General features: G+C 47.9%; 2 protein-coding genes across 2 annotated transcripts; one reads left to right on the top strand and one right to left on the bottom strand.

The window, feature by feature from the left end:
- The first annotated feature begins 823 nt into the window (after positions 1 to 823).
- Positions 824 to 17,650, top strand: plekhn1 (pleckstrin homology domain containing, family N member 1). Its single transcript, XM_042343807.1, has 13 exons — positions 824 to 982; positions 4,603 to 4,708; positions 7,322 to 7,483; positions 8,151 to 8,231; positions 8,357 to 8,438; positions 10,130 to 10,269; positions 11,435 to 11,671; positions 12,047 to 12,274; positions 12,398 to 12,598; positions 13,335 to 13,520; positions 14,224 to 14,367; positions 16,128 to 16,181; positions 16,440 to 17,650. Exons 1-12 carry the CDS (start codon positions 897 to 899, stop codon positions 16,155 to 16,157), a joined length of 1,683 nt encoding a protein of 560 aa, XP_042199741.1. The 5' UTR covers positions 824 to 896; the 3' UTR covers positions 16,158 to 16,181; positions 16,440 to 17,650.
- A 1,198-nt stretch (positions 17,651 to 18,848) lies between these two features.
- On the bottom strand, positions 18,849 to 21,371 carry perm1 (PPARGC1 and ESRR induced regulator, muscle 1). Its single transcript, XM_007906906.2, has 3 exons — positions 21,086 to 21,371; positions 20,569 to 20,682; positions 18,849 to 20,161 (listed from the first exon to the last, which is right to left on the bottom strand). The coding sequence occupies exons 1-3, from the start codon at positions 21,342 to 21,344 to the stop codon at positions 20,043 to 20,045; spliced, it is 492 nt and encodes a 163-aa protein (XP_007905097.2). The 5' UTR covers positions 21,345 to 21,371; the 3' UTR covers positions 18,849 to 20,042.
- Positions 21,372 to 21,846: the final 475 nt, after the last annotated feature.

Genomic DNA, 21,846 nt, shown 5'->3' with positions numbered 1-21,846 from the left:
ACACACTCACTCACACAGACTCTCAGACACAGGCACTCACTCACACACACACACACTTAAATACACACTCACTCACACAGACTCTCAGACACAGGCACTCACTCACACACACACACACTTAAATACACACTCACTCACACAGACTCTCAGACACAGGCACTCACTCACACACACACACACTTAAATACACACTCACTCACACAGACTCTCAGACACAGGCACTCACACACATACACACACTCACTTAAATACACACACACATACACACTCACACAGACTCTCAGACACAGGCACACACACACACACTCACTCAAATACACACACATACATACTCACACACATACATAGTCACTCACATACACACCCACTCACATACATACTCATGCACTCACTCACTCACACGTACATACTCACTCACATATACATACACACACAGACATACATACACACTCACTCATATATACATACACACACAGACATACATACACACTCACTCATATATACATACACACACAGACATACATACACACTCACTCACATATACATACACACACATATACACTCACTCACTCATATACACACAGTCACTCACTGATTATTTATTTATTTATATATTTGTCTGTCTGTCACTCACACCCTCACATACATTTACTCATTCACTCACAACCTATTAACTTTTGACTCACGTTTCACAGCTCAAACCTCCCCACCCACTGAAGGCACTCACCTGACAGAGCGGAAACCAGGGACAGACTGGAAGGGCATTTAAAGCCCCAGTGCACACAGCTGTGCACTGTCAGTGTGTGTGTGTGGGGCAGTGTGTGGGGCAGTGTGTGGGGGGAGAGAGAGAGGACACACAACACAGCTCAGCACTGGTCTGGTTGGGGCAGAACATAATGGGCAGCAAACTTTCCTGTATGCCCAGGAGCTTCAGGAGCTTCAAGGGAACCAGCACAAGGAAAAAATCCAGCAGACATGGACGGTAAGGACAGACAGACAGACAGACAGAGAGAGAGACCTCTTATACTTACTCTCTCTCACACACTGAGCAACACAGAGCACAACCCTTCACTGCTATTCCCTACTCCTGGCAATGCTGAGCTGGTTTCACAGAGAGAGACAGACAGAGAGACAGAGAGAGACAGACAGAGAGAGACAAACAGAGAGAAGAGAGAGAGACAGACAGAGAGAAGAGAGACAGAGACAGACAGACAGAGAGAGACAGACAGACAGAGAAAGACAGAGAGAGAGACAGAGAGAGAGAGAAAGACAGACACACAAAGAGACAGAGAGAGACAGACAGACAGAGAGAGAGAGAGACAGACAGACAGACAGAGAGAGACAGACAGACAGACAGACAGAGAGAGACAGACAGACAGACAGAGAGAGACAGACAGACAGACAGAGAGAGACAGACAGACAGACAGACAGAGAGAGACAGACAGACAGACAGAGAGAGACAGACAGACAGACAGAGAGAGACAGACAGACAGAGAGAGAGAGAAAGACAGACACACAGAGAGAAAGACAGACAGAGAGAGAAAGACAGACACACAGAGAGAGAGACAGAGAGACAGACAGACAGACAGAGAGAGACAGACAGACAGACAGACAGAGAGAGACAGACAGAGAGAGACAGACAGACAGAGAGAGAGAGACAGAGACAGATAGACAGACAGAGAGACAGACAGACAGAGAGAGACAGACACAGAGAGAGAAGGTTAAGCAGCTATTAGGTTCTTTGATGGTCTCTTAATTGGTCATTGTTTTCTCAGACTTGTCCTGAGTTTCTCTCCTACAGTGCAGTGTTCTCACCTTAACTTCGTGGTCTTTTTTCTGTGTAGTCAAAGCCTTATCACTATTTATTATTATTATTATTATTATTATTATGTATTCTTGTTTATTATTGTTGTTATTGTTGTTGTTTGAACCTGGAAACAGGAATAGGCCATTCAACAACATTTGAGTCTGTTCTACTCTTCTACTAAAACAGGGCTGAGGCTGATGTGTTATTATTATATGTAATAATTTTCAGCTGATGCATAATTCCTTTCATGCCAGAATAAATGCCAGAAAAATCATTTGTGGTTTCTAATGGATGTCGATATAGATCTGGAAGCAGAGGTCCCATTATATTTTTTTAAACCGCGATTACATTTAACTTCAGGGGTAAATTTAAACTTTTTTTTAAAAAAAAATAAGTAAAAGTGCGGAAAGCGATGATAATTCTCGCATTTGATTTGGTGTGTTATCGTGTTGTCCTGATTTTTTTTAAAAAAAGCGGGAAGTAGGGTAGGGCTGTGTGTTTGTATATTGTAGTGTTTTATCTCTTTAGGAACCGGAGAGATTCATTTAATGAAGGATTCAGGTTAACTCACGCCCGTGTTCAAATCCCTTCGCTTTCTGGCACCTCCCTTCCTCGCCGACCTCTTCAATCCCCCGTCCGCCACCGGGTCGCTCCTCCGCTCGACCGACCCTGGCCTCCTGCTCGTCCCTCGCACCCTCCGCCCCACCGTCGGAGGTCGTGCTTTCAGCCACTATGCCCCGCTGCTAGTCCCGCCTGAAAACCTTCCTCTTTGACTGTGCTTACGGATCGAAGTGACCAATTTATTAGCATTTTTTTGCAGGGATTATTCTGTATTCGTGCATTTGTTGTGTTATGTTGTGCACAATTGGTGTACGCAATTCCTAGGTTTAATAAGGAGAGGCGGATCTCAGTTCTGACTTCCAGATTAATTCGGATTAATTAATTAATCAATCGGGAGTTAAGCTTCAGCGCAGAAGTCGCAAATTTCCAAACACCTGTGTGAAACCTCGAGAGTTTCACTTTTAATCATTATTTTAAGAAAAATAAAGACTGTTTGCTTTTAGAAATCATCTTTCCGATCCTCTTGGAAATAATCGGCAAACCGGTTTATTTAACTGCGTTTAGCGTGGTGGGGATGAAAATAATAATAATATTCCTTGCATTTGATGTAGCGCCTTATCTCTTCGAGACGTCTCGAAGCGCTTAATGCTCAGTGTGAAGGGCCCCATATAAATGCAAATTGCTGTTTGTTGAATGAAACCTGAGCCTCAGTGTGTGGGACATCCTCCTGGGTCCAGGTTTACTCTATTAACATAGCGTTCTAGACAGTGCAGAATCTGGCAAGTTGCCGAATTAGTCTTAACCTTAAAGCTGTTTTTCTGTAGTACAGGTTCCTCACCAACAATAAATTGCATTTATAAAGTTTTCTTCATGTAGGAAAAGGTCTCCAGAGCTCTTCGCGGTGATGGAGTTAGACACAGATGGAGGGGCGGGGGGGGGGCGTTAGTGAACGTAAACTGGGTCGAAGAGGTAGGTTTTTAGGCTTAAGAGAACTTTGGTCCTTCTTTGAATCTGGTCTCACGCCTTCCACTTCAAGAAGACGACCCAAAGGTGCTTCACAAGGACTTATTGTGCAATGGAGTGACTGTACTTGTAGGCAAACATGACAGCATCATCGGACACGGGAACTTCCCACAAATAGCAGCTGACCGTGAAGGCCGTGGGTTAATGATTCCGTGGGGGAGGGTAGAGTTCTCACGAGCGGTCGGTCACACCCAAAAACATTGTTTCTTTGTCAAATGCGGATCGACCTGCTCTCAGCGTTTTGTGCTCTCGAGTGGAACGGGAAGTTGCTCATGATTCATTTACTGTCCCACAGAGCGAGTGAATGTGAGTCAGTGCTGTTCAGACAGACTTAACATCTATCGATCGCTCCCCATTTTTTAAACCGCTTTTATTTTTTTTAAAAAAACGCATGGGACAATCTGTCTCTCTTTGATATTTCGAACGAAATCATTCGTGGCTCAAAATCCCATCGACTCTTCGCCTGGGAGCAGGGATGCGCTCTTCCTGGGATTTGGGGATTTTAATGCCTGGATTCCCGGAGATCCCATACAGTAATGGATCTCTGAAAATCCTGGATTGCAACCCTGACTTGGGAGTCAGCTTTGCCTCAATGTGTAAGATCGAGCAGAATGGTGGAGAATTTCACAAGTTCGGTCTTGCTTTGCTTTGGAAGCCAATTGCTTTGCCCACAAAATATACAGTCAATTCACTTTACAGTGTATCCCGTGATGCGCTTTGAGACGTGTCGAAGACGTGATAAGGCGCCGTATCAAATGCCGGGATTATTATTTTATTTATTATTCACTGGAGAAACGTGGAGTCCTTGAAATTTGCAGCCTGGAAGAGGCCATTGGGCTGGTTTTGTCTGCGCCAGAGCCACCATTATCATCCCTCTCCTAAATATTTTTATTGTTGAGGTGTTTAGCAAACTTGCCTACAAATGCCCAGTCACCACACTTTACAGTGAAATCCTATGAAGCGCTTTTGAGATGTCTTGACAACCCGATGAGGCTCTGAATCAAATGTGCCATACAATGTAATTTGTTCTTGTATCGAATGCCAGTATTATTATTCCTATTATTAAACTCCCTTTTCTGAGCATGGCTGCTGGATTCTATCCCAGCACCTTCAAGGGGAAGGGGAGCGAAAATGGGTGGGTAGTGCACTGAAACTATAGTCAATTATTTTCCTGGAAATCCCTGACTTTCCTTGTGTTTCTGTTCTTGCAGTGAATTGCGGGCAGAAGAGTTGACGTTTTCCAGAGAGCCGAGCAAGTCGAGGTTTGATCTGATTCGAGATACTCGCAACGTTCAGGTCCAGACAAGTCTACTCAAGGTAAGATGTTCCTCCAGATGTTTACACTGTAAGTCACAAACACAAAACCTGTATCAATGTTATAACCCGAACAGACAATACCAGGGAATGCCAGCTCTGTTTTAACATCAAAACACACCAGGCACGACTGGCATGTTAAGCATCTCATCATCGGGGGAATTTTCTCTTCTTCAGAAGCGAACCGGCCAAGGTGGTGGCATACACTCCTGTGCACTTTCCAAAGGCTGATTATTATTATAATTGTTATTATAATGGGTTGCGGGTGTGGGGGTGGGGGTGGAATGGGGTGAGCGTTGATCTATTCTGTGGTTGAGACTAGTGTCTGACCCCTGCTCATTGTATTTATGAGCTGCCCTGGTTATCAGATAGCCTGTGTGCGGTGGTAGGTAATGGACTGAGGGCCGTGAGTATTTCCAGGACCACAGGAACGGTGTTGGATGGTTTAGCTGCAGAGGATTTTTCCCTCCAGACCGGTTGTCGAACGATGCGGTTTCCTTGCCTGCCTGAGTGACAGCCGCACCTTGGGCTCTGGCAATTACTGATATAATAAGGCCTCAGGGTATGAACCACTGCTGAATACAGCACGTCAGTAATAAGTCATTCACCTTCTCTAGACGAGTGACCTTGCCCCCCCCTTCCCCCCCCACCACCCCATCCCCCGGATCTGAGTCACAGCAATTTTTCTCTCTCCTTTTGTGTATTGAATGGGCTAACTCTTTACCTTCAGTCGGTTTTCATTTTTATTTCTCATGTGCTAGAATTTATTAAGAAAAAATATATATTTTAAAGTGTGTGTTCCCCTATTCTACTCTATTTGGACCCTGAGCTGGTGGCGGGGGGGTGGGGTTGGAATCAGAACCGGTGGAGGGTAGGGGCAGGAGGGCAGGTGGGGGCAGGAGGGCAGGTGGGGGCAGGAGGGCAGGTGGGGACAGGAGTGCAGGTGGGGACAGGAGGGCAGGTGGGGGCAGGTGGGGACAGGTGGGGACAGGGGGGGCAGGTGGGGACAGGGGGGACAGGGGGGGGCAGGTGGGGACAGGGGGGGGCAGGTGGGGACAGGGGAGGCGGCAGGAGGGCAGGGGGGCGGCAGGAGGGCAGGGGGGGTAGGAGGGTGGCCAAAGAAACAGTCAAAGAGGAGGGTCTTGACAAATGCAAGAAGTTATTGTGATGTGCGTGTGCAATATTGTCTTTTGGGAAATTAAATGACTGTGTTGGGGGGAGGGGGGGGTGTTGTGTGTGGGGTGGGGGGGGGGGCGTGGGGAAGTGGGGGTGGAAACATTGACGGATCCTAACAGAGTTTACCAATTAGTGACCTGGGAAGAGGAGGAGGAAGGGAAGTTCCTGATGATGACTCCGTCCCAAACGGTTGACTAATTGGGACGTCCGACACGAGAAACCGGATCACTGGGGGTTTTGGAAGGTTTCAAAACGATCCTGATTTAAGATGAGCCTTTGCTGTCGAAATCTTGCGCATCGTTGCATCTTGTCGATCAAACTCCAGCTCGAAGCTCTGAGTCATGGTTCTGAGAGGAAATGGGGCCTGTTTCCACCACCTGGTCGGCAGTCACATGGCATTGCAAAGAGAAACCGGTAGAGAACATAGGGTTGTGTTGTTGATCAGCTGGGTGGCTGACGAAGGTTAAGTAAGACCTCTGGTCTTGCTTAATACCAAAATAACCAATGGAGGGGGGGTGGTTAGGGTTGATTCTGTAATCTCTTATCAGTTGATGCATGTGTTTAGACGCTGTTAGACCCATGAACTATAAATATTAGCCCAACCTCCATGTTAGACCCCAATCCAGGCTTTTAAACTCGGCTTTCCTGGAATATTCAGCCCATAAAGTCATTTGAGAAACTGTATGTGGAGTAGTTGGTGTTCCAGGACATTGGGCTACAATAACGACAACAAAATTATATTTGTATAGCGCCTTTCAAGTCGGGAGGACGTCCTAAGGCACTGAAACTCTGGAACACTCTTCCTCTAACCCTCCGCCTTGCCCCTTCCCCGTTTTCAGCGCGAAGGGACGCTGTGTAAATGCAAGTTGTTGGTGTCAAGGTGTGGTTGAGGTGTTTTATCAGAGATGCTAAACCCACACGGTGAGTCTCTGATCTCGGTTAACATCTCCCGGTGAAATACATAAAGTATTTTTCGTACAAAGTTGCAACCAGTCAATGTTGGGCTGTCTACCTTTTTTTTTTTGTTGTACCAAGATCTCCCCACGGATCTCTCTTCCCCGCCCCCCCCCCCCCCGCCCCACACTTTCCTCCGGTGAAAGGGATCGACCGCTTTTCTTTGGGTCGAGTTTCACAAACCCTCTGGTACTTTGTCTAAAGTTGTCATTATTCAACGGTGAATCGTGACAGTAACTTCGGGCTGGGCTACTCACCCAGAGTATTAACGTGAGGGCTGTTAACGAGAGGAGCAAGTCAGGGTCGATTCCCAGGCGGGGGCAGAACCTTAGGCAAGTATATTCTGAAGCGCACTGAGACATCTCAACGGCGGAATAAGCTCCTACATCAAACGCAAGGATTATTGTTCAGCGGATTTAATCCTCCCTTTGCCCCATGACCTTTTCCACCTGAAATTTCACTCCGCATTTTGCTGTGTTCCAACAGGTGAATCCCATTCAGGAAGCAAATCAGCCTAAGACGGAGTCTTTGTTTGACAATCTTCTTTCCAACCCGTTGGTGGAATGGCACAGGAGTGGGATGAGCCGGGAAGAGTTGGGCGAGATGATCCATTGCTCCCAGGTGAAAATTCACCACCAGCATTGCCAGGTAAGGCCCTGTTCAACGTCGAGACATTTTCATTATACGCCATTGCAAGAATTCGGCAGACTTCAACCTGTTTGCTTGTCAGATTTGTTTATCAATTGCGTGTTTTTCTCATAATATATTTTTTTTTAAAATGGAGTCGTTCTACCTTCAAATGGATCCAATGTAGGGCTGTAAGCGGTCTCCCTGATGGCAAAGATGACTGACAAGCATACAGTACTGTCACGAGCAGTGCAATTTAACGAGAGCCAATTTTTTTTCTCTAACTGGGTTCCTTCAATTGGGCTCCTTCTTAGAACTGGAAGGAAGTCCAGCGGACCTCGCTGCAAGAGTAGATCCCATCACCTCCCAGCAATCAGCATGACGCAATTCCTTATCACCCACAAAACACGCAGCCAATTCGCTTTACAGTGGGTCCCGTGAAGCGCTTTGAGACGTCTCGAAGATGTGATAAGGCTGTATCAAATGCCAGGATTATTATTATTATTATTTTTATTTGTAAATTCTTGGGTGAAATTTCACCTCATCTGACCTTTACTTCTGTTAGGACCGCTCGGGTTTAAAACTCTGATGAACTCGTTAGTGAGCTCGATCAATGTTCGTTTGTAGGACTGTGATATTAACCCTTCTCTGGAATGCCTCCTAATTATTTTTGCCCGTGTGGTAATAGGATTTAAACGACCGCTATCTGGTGCTCTTCCGAAACCACCTGCTCATCCTCTCAAAAGATTCCCAGGTCTTCATGCACGAGGTAAATGGAACTTTAACTCTGTCTCCCCCCCCCCCCCCACCCGCACCCCACATCCCTCCACGTCTATAAGAGGCCATGAAAAATGCAGGTTCTTTTCTTTCAACACATGTGTTCTCTCTACGTAGGGCACGCTCCCCTTGGCAGGGATTACAGCGCAGATAGGAAGCGGCAGTGAATCCGAGGACGACCACACGTTTCAGATTACAGGTATGAAGCATTCCAGTTCTCACCTTGGCCGGTCAGGTCCTAGCTGGACAAGCAGCAGGAAGCTTGACTCACAAGGCTCTCAATGGCGAGCTGTGCATTTTTAGCTGGTCACACTCCAGCAGTACACACTAAGCCTTCGCTCTTGCGCCTGAATCTCTACGGAATTGGGTAAACGGGGCGGAGGGGGAGAGGGAGGGTGCATCCCTCCGGGAAGAGAGTGCGCGTTTCATTCCAGACGCAAGGAAATTTCCGAGTGCCAGAGTGTGTACATATGTGGAACTCTCGATATCGGACGCTCTTAAGGACAGTGGGTGGGTATCGGTGCGTGTTAAATACCCGGCTGATCACAAAAAAAAACTGAGAAGGGTGGAGAGGGGACATAACCCAGGCATTCTCTTTTAAAGCTTCTGGCTATTAATAATTAATAATAATTCATAATGATCTTTACATTAGACATAACACGTTATCACGTTGTCAAGAACGTCTCCAAGCCCTTCACAAGTTCATTGTAAAATGTGTTTGACCACAAAACGCCCGCAAAACACACAGTCGTTTCCATTATACAGCCATTCCACTGAGAACCGTCTCGTTTGCTGACTGGAGATTGCAGTCTCGGCAAGGAACTCTCTCATGAGAACTGTTATTAGGTTAATTACCCAGCGCTCTCGAATGTATTAGGTTAATTACCCGAAGCTGTAATTATCGGGTAATTTTCTTAGAAGTAAAAGCCAGGAATTTTTAATTCAAAGTCCGCAACCGCTTGGATTGTTTCGGGTTGTCTGTTAAGTCCTGCCGACCTAATAGACAAACGTACGTAGTGTCGTTGCACTGAGGAACCCTTTCCCATCTAGTGTCTGTGTGATCGCTTTGTCCGAGTCAGTCCCTCGTTGTCTAACACTTTAATGGTGTGTCCCAGTCAGTGGGCCTGCGCTGGTGAATCATGAACGAATGCGAAACCAGGTTACCCCACAGTTTCTGTCGCTGTTAATCAGATGACAGACAGAAGCTAATATTTTCAGACTGTTGTTGGCTCTCAGGAATCAGAGAGCTTTGAACTTTGGTCTTGTGGTTTATGATCTAATCCGAGCTACTCGATGAGATTACAGCCTTGTGATCAGCCGTGGGAACCTGTTTTGACATTCACAGGGTGCGGTTACTCAGTAACTGGTGTTAAATGCTCATAAAGATCGAGCAAGACCTCGGTGCAGTTTTCTGTTAAATTAAAAAAAATTAAATGCCTGCGCAGGTGGATGTTAAAGATCCTATGGCGCTATTTGAAAAGAAAAGGGAGTCCTCTCTCCCCGGAGTCTGGCCAACAATCCCCCAAATAAAATTGGTCACTCGCTCTATAGCAATTTGTGAGACACTGCAGGGTGCAAATTGGCTTCCGGGTTTCTCCCGCAAAACACACAGTGACTACACTTTACAGTGTGTCCCGTGAAGCGCTTTGAGTCATCCCAACGACGTGATAAGGCGCTGTATCAAATGCAAGGATTAGCATTATTTTTGAGGCTTGTAAGTGCACAGGAAAAAATTGCTATTAATAGTTTGGCAGCTTCATATCCACATTCAACCCCATGATTTGGGTTTCGTTTCCAATTAATTAACCTTTTTTTTTTCTTGTGTTTCTGCGCAGTGTCGCCAGTCCGTGTATTCAGCATGTGTAATGACTTGCCACCTTTTGTTTGCAGGTCCTCTTCTCCATCCCATTATAGTTCATTGCTCAGGTGAGAATGAGGTGCAGGAATGGCTTTGTTACCTCGAGAAGCCAACATACCTGAATCGCAAGAGTGTCAACTCCTCCCAAGCCCGAACGAGCGGCGAGCTCTGTGTGAGTCTGCTTTCCGATACCGTTTCAAGCGCTCCGTGCGGGTGGAGGGAGCTCTATAACATGCACGTTGTTGTTGTTGTAGTAGCCGGTCGGTATTGAGTACGTGTGAAGAGTTTTACGAGCAGGCTGGAGTCTTGACTTGTCACTTTATACAGTCCAGAACCCTTTCAAAATAATCCTGACGGGGGGGGGGGGGGGGGGTGTTCTCCGCGTGTTCTTTGCGTTTCGTTCTCCCACAGTCAATTCACTTCGTAGTACATTCTGTGAAGCGCTTTGAGGCGTCTCGAATCTGTGCTAAGGCGCTGTTTCAAATACAAGGATTATTATGATGATGATGATGATGTGTTTAACAAACTGGGCTTGGTCTGGATCAAAGCGAGCAGCTATTTATAAACTTTCTCCACCGTAACCCGCAGTATAGCAAACGGGCTGGATTTCTGGTTCCTCGGGCTGATAGCTGACGAGCATAAAACCATTCATGGATAATTAATTGCTCACGTGCTGCGATTTCTAATGGGTTTTTGTTTAATAGGGAAAGCAAATTGCATCGCACTGATTTGCCGAGAGCTTCTATTTGACGTGCTCAGTGTTCAAGGCAGATTGAGTCTGTGATCGTGCTTACGGTCATCTCTCTCCCCCCCCCCCCCCCCCCGACCAACCCCTCACCCTCCCTCTTCCCCCCCTCCCCCGGCTCAGGGTCAGACTCCGCCACTGTCAAGCTCTTGGCCCTATTTAAATGCAAGTTGTTGTTGTGATGTACTGAATCACTGACTTTCCAAAGGCATCCTGTTGGAAAGCAACGTGATCGGTGGATGTTAATTAGACTCCTGTACACTGATCAATACACGTTCTCACCGAAACATCCCCAAGTTCTCAATCAGTATATTTCTACTGCCCCAATAAATAGTAGATATGAAAGTCCTGCTTTCTACTCTGCCCCATTCCCCTCCTCTGACCTATTCTGTTGAGCGATGAGGTTTTGGGGGTCACGTGGTTGAGATTGGTGAACATCAGCAGTACTCGGTGCCCCCAGGTTGTTAATCTTCACACCGGGTACTGTATTATATTCAGTCCTGTTCACAGCACCACAAAACAGACCCAACACCCGCTTTAAGTGGCTTGAGCTTCGAGGTCACTAAACATTATTTTTTTACGTTGATCTTAGCCGTCGGCCGGCCAAGGGGTTGCTCCCCCGTTGCCCAAAAGGAACAAACGCATGCGTGAAATCTTTACCTTTCCCGACGTAACCCCGGAAAAGACGAGTGGAGAAGCAGAGGGCAGCTGGGCCACAGTGGGGGTGAAGGATCAGACAGGACAGCCTCTGTCTCCTGACTACGTTGATCCTTACACTCCAACCAAGACATGGCTCTCAGTGCCAACTGCACCAGGGAGGACGAATGAAGTGAGTGTGACTGTGGGGGGGGGGTTGGGGGAGGGATGAGGTTGGTGCTTGTAATGAGGGCTCACAGGAGGTTCAAATGAAGAAGAAACTTTCCACCATTAGCCATCCACTGCCTATTGGTAATCTATCCCTCTCGGCCTTCACTGTCAAAGTCCAGATGCTCCTCTTCGACTGCGCCTTCAGTCACCCTCCAACCCCTACCCTACCTGCCATCCAACCCTCCTGATCCCAACCAACAGCTCGGGTCCAAATCCCTGACTGCCCAGCGCCTTGGGACGTCCCTCCCGACGCGAAAAGCGCCGTGTAATTGTCATTTGCCGTTGCTGTTTATGTGAGAGGGATTTGCTATAAATGTTTTTTTGTGTTGAATTTCAGTCCGCAGTGAAGCACAAGTCATCTCCTTTACCGGATCAAGACGCCAAATCCAGACTGTCTGGACGTAAAACCCTCGCCTTGTCCCAGCCGCCATTCCTGCCATGTCACGCTTCCCCAGATCATTCCAGTTTGTATATCGAGGACGCCTACAGCAATCCCATGTCGCCAGGATACGCTGAGCCATTCGCGCTCTCCAAAACGCATTCCATTCCCTCCCCGGGCGTCGATGTAAGTACAGCTCAAATCTACCAAACAGTTGGGAGTCGAACCAGCTCAAACCACCTCATTTGCCATCGATATCGCCATCAGGCAATGAATTAACGTGATCGATGTCCCTGTGTTTTATTGCAGTTGCTCAGCAATCGGGGCTCTTCCATCAAGAAGCGAGGGAACCAAGGGAATGCGATCGACAGCAACTCTGCCTCCGTGAGATCGTTCCCGCAGGTGGAAGAGGAGTTGAGTAATGACCTGCTCTCTCCAACGTACGCTGAGCCCTACATCCCCCTGAGGTTACAGCCGGCCCCTCCTGCCAACCCTTTATGGCTCAGTGAAGTAAGTAGTAGTTTTTTTTTTTCATGATCGTAAATTGTCCCACCTTATCGTTGGCGTTGAAAGTCTGAGCACACGGTCAAACAACAACAACAACTTATGTAGTGCCCTTCACTCGGGTTAGTGTCCTGGAGAGCTTGGTATGGATTAAGAAGGACCTTCAGTCCATTTGATCTCATCCCTCTAGGAACATCCACCCTGCAGTCTACCCATCACCTTATGTGTGTGTGTGTGTGTTCACCACCATTCCTGGAAACCTGTTCCTCTCGTTCATTACCCGCCGGGTAAAGAAAAAAAAATCTGCACTGACCTTTCTAAGTGAAGTTAGTGCAAACTTCCCCCCCCAACCCCAGCCACACCCCCCTCAACTTTCACCCGCAAAATACGCACAGTCATACACTTTACAGTATAATCCCATAAAGCACTTTGACATGTCTCAATGCTGTGATAAAGTGCTATATTGGATAGATACTTGAAAAGGAAAAATTTGCCAGAATATGTGGGGGGCTTGGGGTGGGGGGGGGGTAGAGAACGCGTGGGGGAGTGGGACTGATTGGGCAGCTCTTCCAAAGAGCCGGCACAGGCACAATAAACGGAAAGATTCGCCTCCTTCTGTGCCGTAACATTCTATGATTCTCTATTGAAATGCAAGGCCGCTGTTGAAAGTCCTGTGCGGCTTTGAGCCGGAGTTTCATCCTTTTCTCTAACCTCCAAATGCCTATCACTTGTGTTCCTTCAGTCTGCGATCAAACACCATTCATCGCCGTTACCGGAGTCTGACTCCATCACCGGAGTATCGATTCGGAAGGCCCTCGCTTTGTCCCAGCCTCCGGCCAAGTCCTTTAGACCCTTGTCGCCTGTGTACGCTGAACCCTTTAAGGCTCTCAAGTCCCAGCTGGTTCCAGATGGATTCGCCGATCAGCGTGTGAGTGGTGACTTTTTTAAATATATTTTTAAAAAAAAAAAAAAGGATTTGCAAATCGTTCGTGTATTTTCGGTCAATCAATCTTGGGACCGAGTCAGAGGTTGTGGGATCGAGCCCCACCTTGGCGTTTGCTATTGTAGGCTGGGATAGCTCACTTAAACCAAGTGCCTATTCAGGTGGGTGTTAAGAGTGACGTGAAGCTCTTTGAGGAAAAAGAGAAGGGAATTTCTTCTGGCTCCGTAACATTTGCTGTAATGTGTGCGGATCGGAATTCCGCACACCAGCGTGTCGGGACATGCGGGAATGTTTTGAGAAGTAACTGTTGAATAACTTGCATTTGGGGCTTCATTTGAGATTGATAGGGTGTGGAAAGAGAGAGAGGGATGGCTTGTTAATCACTTCTATAAAATAACATGGAGATCTTGTCTCCTGTGATGGCCTGCTCCACATCCCCTCCCCGGCCTACCCCATCATCGACTGCCTCTCTGCCCTCACCCTTTGGAACTCCATTCCACAGTCCTTCCACCTCACTCCCCCCCACCCACCCCTCCCTCGCCTCCTTCAAAGCACGTCTCAAGACCCTCCTCTTCGGCCGTGCCTTCGGCCGCCCTCCCTAAAATTCCCTGAACGTCCAGCGCCTCGGGACATCCTCCCGACGTGAAAGGTGCTTTACCAATGTACGTTGTTCTTGTTGTTGCTGCAGGTCGACTCCAATCAAGAGAGTAACGCGAGCTCCTACATGGATGAAAATGCCTGGCAACAGCCGTTCTCTCCAACATACGCAGAGCCTTACGTCTCTCTGAGTTTCCACCCAGAACTTCCGCCAAACCTTTCCTGGCTCAAACAAGTAAGTATCCATTTACACCTCAGGAGTTTGGGGGGTAATGTTAGCTACTTGCACTGTTTGGCAACGTGGAGATTTTTTTTCGGGTTGGGTGGGAGGTGGTGGGGGGGGGGGGTGGTGAGGGCAGGGAAGTGGTTGCGGGGAAAAAAAATAACTTTTTTTTCAACAATATTCCGATTACTGGTTAGTGAGTCTGCCAGCAATGGGGTCTAGTTTGCGCAATGTGCCAATGTGCCTTGAGCACGGAGGGAATTGCAGGTGGCACTTGCTTCTGTAATTAAATTAATCAGTAACTTTATATACTTAACAACGCCCTCTGTGGACACACTTGTTTGCACATGGTTAGCACCATCTGCAAACTCGGCCTGGATGTGTCACCAAAGCAAAGAGCCATGTAGGAATGTCTCCTGAAGTCCCTCTCACACGCTGTCCTGTCATCGGTTTATTTCTTTCTGCTGCCTCGGTCTCTGGCTTCGCATTGTGTGTCTTCCATCGCACCCACAAAATACACAAGTCACTGCACTTCTCTGTAAATCCCGTGAAGCGCTTTGAGGCTCCCTCCTGACGCGAAGTGTAACGGATTATCATTCGTCTAATCCTTCAATCAGTTCAGCGCAACGATTCACCCTAAGCCAAGACAATCTGAAATAAACCCCACTTATTATATCCCTCCTTTTCAGACATAACTAGGTCTCAACCTGGGATCTGTACCCGTCAAAGAAAAAAAACATAAGCTTTCTTTGAGACTTTACACTATCACACTCGTTAATGTCAATGACTTGCTTATTGGCCTTCCCTCTTAATAGGAACCTCAATGATAAATAAATACCTTCTGCAGCGTGATATAACTCTCTAACTGGTTACTCTATAAAGTAGTCTGTCAATGTGCGTTGTGTGCTGGACGCTGCTGTGCGCAATTGGCTGCCGCGTTTCACCCCCAAAATGCAGTCAATTCACTTTACAGTGTATCCTGTGAGGCGCTTTGAGACGTCTCGAAGACTTGATAGGGCGCTGTATCAAACACAAGGATTATTATTATTATCATCTAATGCATTAATTAGAGTTCACACCTTCCAGAAACTATTGATCTCAACCCTCCCTCCTCTCTTTACAGGAAGTTTCGCTAAAGGGAAGTTCTGATTTGCCTAACCATTGCTCAAGAGGTACATAACACGTCGTGCTCTTTGTCCTGTGTGCATTCCACTCCTTCATTCACACTCCTTTGGTCTTGTGTATTTGTCTGCCTGTCTGTAGCTTTATCTCTCAGTCCACCCTCAATTGTCTGTCCTCCTTTCTCTCTCCCCATCGTATGAATATATTGGTCAGGGTATCAAGGGATACGGGGCCAAGGTAGGTAATTGGAGTTGAGTCACAGATCAGCCCTGGTCTTGTATAATGGTGGAACAGGCTCGAGGGTCTGAATGGCCTCCTCCTGTTTCTATGACTAGTGGTTAACATGATACCAGCTTGTTAATAGCAAAGACTTTCTGAGTTATTGGCTTGGCCTGTGGCATCACCGTGGAGCGAGAGGGATCGAAACTTATGCTACAACTTGATAAACTTTAAACCAGTTTAACAGGAAAAACCTTTTCAAACCTCAATCTCTCGGCCGTTCCTCAAAATGGAATGTATTGAATGACAGCTCGGTTTTGACCAATGTTTGTTTGTTGGAGGGGGGGGTGGGGTGGCATCATGATGAATCTCAATGTTTTATACATTAAATCCGTTTTAATTCTATTTATTTTCTCTCTCTCTCTCTGCAGACCACGTCTCTGAATATGACGCAATCATAGATCTTCTTGACACCTACAGATCAGGTGAGGTTGGCTCCGAAATTGAATTCCCGCACAAACTTGATGCTCGTGAGGTGGGGTACACCTTTCTGTACCCTCTTTCCTTTTTTTGGGACTGTAGCTCAGTGGTTAGAGCGCTCGCTTCGCAAGTGAGAAAGCCCCGGGTTCGATTCCTGGGCAACAGGGCAAAACATTGGGCAATTATCCTTACTCCACACGATACGACGCTCTATCAAAATGCTGTTTATTATCATTATAAACTCGTTTTGTTCTCCGTCACAGGCAAAGCCGACAGCATGTACAGCGACAGCAGCAGGTTGTCCTTCACTTCGTCCGAACACGACTATGTGGGGGTGCAACACCTCCCGGGGGGCTGGGCCGAGGCCATCGGCGACTCCGACGTGAAGCAGCAAGTGATTCCTCACCTTTCGCCCGCCTCCCTCAGCCGGCTGTGTCAGCGGGGAGCGAGGGACTCCAGGCTACAGGTCAACAGATGGTCCTAACTCGGTTCTCAGCAGCAGCTCCTCAAACAGACCATAACCCCCACCGCCCAGAGCCCTTCTGGTGGGACGTCGGTGTCTTATTTATTGGCCCAGGTGAATGGTGTGTGCAAACGCAGGCGTATTGCACGTCGTGTGCAAACTTAGGTACCCTTCCCCACCACCTCCCCCACCCAAGCCCACTCCCGCTGTAAATACAGATTTTTCTCTCCGGGTTGTGGGTTTGATTTATTTCCCCCCCCCCCCCGCATCCCCTAGTTTAGGCTGCCCCCGTTTGCCTACAAACACGCAGTCACTACACTGAACAGTAAACGTGCCACGAGATGCCTTGACGACGCAATAAGGCATCACGTCAAGTGTTACTGTACTGTACGCTGCGTGCAAATACAGGGCATGTCACAGGGTCTGTCTGAAGTCTTGTCTTCGTGGCAAGATCGGGGGAACGTGCGATTATATTGCACTTTAACACAGGTTAACACTCCAGTCAGAGGGTGTAGAAGGGTGGGTGTTTTATGCCCCAGTCATTTTGTGTTGACGTTTATCTCTTCTCCTGGTTTCTGAGCCACGATTCTTCCCCAGATTGTGAAATCTCGCCTCCAAAGTGCGCAGTCACTACACTTTACAGTGAAATCCCGTGCGTCAAATGAGGGCGAATTCCTGGTTTGGGCAATACTGGCAATCCAGAACTCTCCTGGTCTGAGAGCACAGTGCATCCCATTCATTCACCTATTTTCTTTTCTTTAAAAGTCATTCTCTCCGACTGAGTTGTCGGCGTTTGGAGTTCCTCTTTAGTTTGTCACTGACTCTCATTATTGATCTTCGAAATTCACAACTGCAAAAAAATATATTATTTTTTTTCTTTTGGAAAGGATTGCAGTCGGCTGGTGAAGGCTCGCCTCAGAGACTTAGGCTTTAACTGCACTGGTTTAACACCTTGTCCCCCTGATCAGCACATGTTTTGTCGTACGTTATGTGGTGCTCAGCACCCCCCCCCCACCCCACCCCACCCACGCACAGTTAATCCTTCGCTGCAGCGAGGGTATGTTTTTTGGGTGGAGTAGCTTTCATCGTGAGTTTATGACCTGTGCTGAAAGGAGCAACTTGATCGGTGTGTGTGTGGATTTTTTTTGCACTTAATTTCTTTTGAGTTTTGACGATTTTGACGGTCGAGGGTTTCAATGTGCGCGTTTCATGGGCTGTGTTTCAGTGGTGACGTTTAATTTATCACGCGAGTGAGTGAAAGGGAATTTCTTTGTCTAATGGTGGGGGCTGGGTAGAACAGTATATTAATCGCAATATTGGGGGGGTGGTGGGGAGGCGGTAGGATATGGCGTGAGCAGGTCTTGAGTCAATCGCTTCCAATTTTATTAGGACTTTATTAAATGAACTATTAATAACCTATTAAAGTATTTGCTTTGGAACGGCTAACTGTGCATTTGACGTCCTAAATGTGAGAGAGAGCGCGAAAAGGGATTGAGTTAACTTCCTGAGTGCATACGGTGCATCTTAAAAGTTTCCTGTTTGTAACAAACTTTTCCAGAGTTGTGCATATTGCACGCGATTTCCCCATGAAGTTAATGATGGTCCAAAGATTTATTCTCAGTATTGAACTGTCTGTCTTGTGTTGTGTCGCCTCTTATGTGTCTTTGTGTGTTTTTTTTAAAAAAAACTTTTTACCGTTAAATAAAATGTACTTGGTTCGTGATACAATCCACTCTCTTTGGGGTTTTCGTTGCTATTAAAAACTAGTTTTATTTTGAAGTTGTCGTTCGTAACCATTTGACATCAAATGTCTGAGTGACTGGGGTGAGGGGGGGGGGGGGGGCGACGCCCCCATAATCCTGTTCAGACTGTGGCAAATTCCTGATAACTCATCACTCGAAGGGAAGAAGGTGGGCCGTGACTAGTTATCCAGAGTGGCCAGTTAGGCATATGTATAAATACATAAATAATGCAACCACAATAATAATCCTTGCATTTGATATGACGCCTTCTCACGCCTTCGAGACGTCTCAACGCGCTTCACAGCATATACTGTAAAGTGAATTGACTGTATACTTGTGGGTGAACGCAGAGCCGATTGCGCAGCGTCGCACAAACAGCCGTGGATTCAGTCACCAAATTATTATTTTTCAGGGGAAGGATTATTACTCCTGGAAACTGATCCATCAATTGACCAACAACCGGGTTAGTCCTACTTACTGCTGGGTAAACAGAGATTAACAGTATGATGGACTTAAGCGGTAGTGACAAGTTAAGCCAGGGTTGAGATAGCAGGAGTTTTACTGCGTGTTATTTCTCTCCCGTCGTCGCTGACTCAAGCTCGGCTGAGCTCATCACCTATCGTATGAGTCAGTCGGTCAGTGATTGTCAGGAAACTGTTTCAATGCACTATTCTGGGAAGAAAGAGGGATTAGGAGATCAGAGTATCTGTTCACCTCCCGTTTCCAGCCCAGCGCCACTGGGCCTAAACTGCGGCACTCTCAACGGCAGAAATGTGAGGACAGATTAGAGGGTTTTCCTCTCTCTGTGTGTGTGTGTGTGTGTGTGTCTCTCTCTTGTGCCTCTGTGTATCGCTGATTTCAACATCTATTCCACAGGGTCACCGGGCGTGGAATTTGATTGTGTTACGTGAGCAGCTCACGGTTTAGTTAATCGATGGAGTGTAATGATGTAGCGTGGCTGAGTGCAGTTACTGCTTGCCCTGGTGCTCGCTCGGTCCTCACCTGAAAAGGTTTTGGGAGGGGGGGGAAAAACTGGCTCTGACGTGCAGCCTTCTTTAACCCGCTTTTAATCCTGTTCGAAGTCGATCACGCTTAGAGCAGAATTCCCGTGGATCGATGCGAAGTCAGATACCCGGAAGGAGGTTTTCCCCTTTTTTTTGCAGCTCGATTTATTAAGGAATCCATCCCGTTAAGATGTCTTGCCTAAATTAAGACCCCAATATGCAGGTCTGATCTTTTCCGTAGACCTGGAATCCTTTCTCTGCTCATTCTGCCTTCCTCTCCTGAAATGGGCTTGAGCTGTAAGTGATTTGCCCAACATCTCACTTAAGCGACTTTGTTAACGTAACGTACGAGTGAAAGTCCAGAGTGAGGGGGTGTTCAAACCCAACCAACCTCCCAAACACTTACCACATTCATTGGGTGAACTGTCTCCCACGGAGAGATCCTCAGACAGTACAGCAATGCCTCCTCTCTCCCCGTCATCCACCCACTCACTATTGCGCTCGAGTGATGATGATTTCACTCGCTTGAACCCACAATCTCAAAGCATTTACAGCAAATAACTAGCAGCTTTTCTGCCCTACCCCCAACCTGATAACAGTTGTGTTACCAGAGAGAGATGACAATGGGTGCGTGGCGTTAGGGTCTTGCGACGGTTGTTATTTTCGTGGCTGTTCAACAGACGTCCAGGAACCCGGAAGACATTTGCTTTTCTCTTTTGTCACGTGTTGTCTGAAGTATCTGACTGCAGAGATGGCGCTGAAGTTCACCAGCAAAGCTGCAAACAACACAAATACAATAGAGCTTACAATTACAATAGGTCCTTTTGTTTTCGGGAGGGCATCTCAAAGAGCTCCGAACATACAATGCTAGGAGCTAGCAGTATGAAACACCACTACGGGTGGGTTGGTGCTCATCACCGAGCCCTTTGAGACGTCTCGGAAAGACTTGATAGGGCACTATATCAAATGCAAGGATTAATATTATTATTATTGTCACTGGCGAAGGTTCATTGATAGCTGAGATCCTCAACTAGTTTCTTCCCAAATGTATTATTTTCATTGATTTAGCGAAAGTGAGAAATTAATGGAGATCGCTTTAGAAATGGGGTAAAGCAACCCCGAAGAGAACGTCCTTAAGTCCGCCCCTTGAACGCTCTTCCCACTCTCAGTGACTAATTCTCACCTGCTTTCCACATGTCTGACTGGGAGCTCAGACATTTCATCGCCCAGGATGCACAGGCCAAGCAGAGCAAGCAGATATCTTTCCTCTGGAGATATAGACAGCAACGTCCTGTTCCTGGGTGTGGGAGAGAAAGGCTTACACTTTATTTCACAGCGAAATCAGAGAGAGAGAGAGAGCGAGCGCGCGCCCTACCTTTCTGACCTACTTTCTCCCCACTCCGTGCCCCCGCTGCCTCCGCTCGGCTGGCTCTGGAGCTCCTGCTTGTCCCTGCGTCCCCTCCGCTCCTCCATCGGTGGCCGAGGCCTTCAGCCACTCTGCCCCCAAGCTTTGGAGCTCTCTCCTCCCCCAATCCCTCCGCCTTCCCCTGTTTTAGATCGCGACCAAAGACGTAGCCTTTGTAAATGTAGCCATGCACCACCTGGTCCAGCCCACACCGCGCTCTCGACCCCTGGACAGAGGGCCGCGCGCCCCCCCCCCCCCCGGGGTACCGACGTGAGTTCATTCACAAATGAATTACCTCCAGTGTCAGGTGCCTGGGGTCTGAGCTCCAGCCCCTCGCTCGCCCCGTCCCAGGGCATAATCGAGCTGTCACCCCAAGCTCCAGCAGGCGATTCCCCCTCACTGACACCGTAGCCAACCGGGTCCCAGACGGACACCTGTCCTTCGGAACCCTGCCTCGTTGGGTCCAGGCAATCCCTCACCAAAGACCCAATGGATGTGAGCACACTGTTTCCCGAGGCAAAGTGAGGGCCAGCGGAGGCGAGAGGAATCCTCATGAACAGGAAAGTGTTCTGATCATCGTCGGGGTCCGAGTCGGCGTAAAAATACTCGTAGACTTCGGGCACCGAGATGGAATAATCTTCCACGGCCGGCACCAGCGAGGCGGAAGGAGTTGGCGACCTTCCGCTTGACGCAATCTGTCCGTAGGTTGCGGCGGTGGCAAATCCCGGCATTGCCAAACCCTCCCGGGATGTGTCCAGGCGTCCTTCCCCGAAGCAGAGCGCGGGGAAGTGGTCACGGTGCTGGCTCTCAACCTCCAGCTTCTCTTCCGATCCCACAAGGCTCTCATCATCCCGTGGCCAGCGGTGTCTAAGTGTGTGGACCTCCGAGATCCTGGGACGGTGGGCAGCTCCGGCACCATCTCCCGCCCGGGAAACCAGGAGGCATGGCTGGTACCTGGAAGGAAGCAGTTTATCGCCCGGCATCAGAAAGCAGGGCTGGTTCACGGAGCCACCCTCGTCGGACATCACCTGGCTTCTGGCCGAGAGGAACTGATTG

Source organism: Callorhinchus milii, unplaced genomic scaffold, assembly GCF_018977255.1.
Source record: "Callorhinchus milii isolate IMCB2004 unplaced genomic scaffold, IMCB_Cmil_1.0 Scaffold24, whole genome shotgun sequence".
NCBI lineage: Eukaryota > Metazoa > Chordata > Chondrichthyes > Chimaeriformes > Callorhinchidae > Callorhinchus > Callorhinchus milii.
The sequence above is the reverse complement of the archived record's forward strand: the minus strand, read 5'-3'. Positions and strand labels throughout refer to the sequence as shown.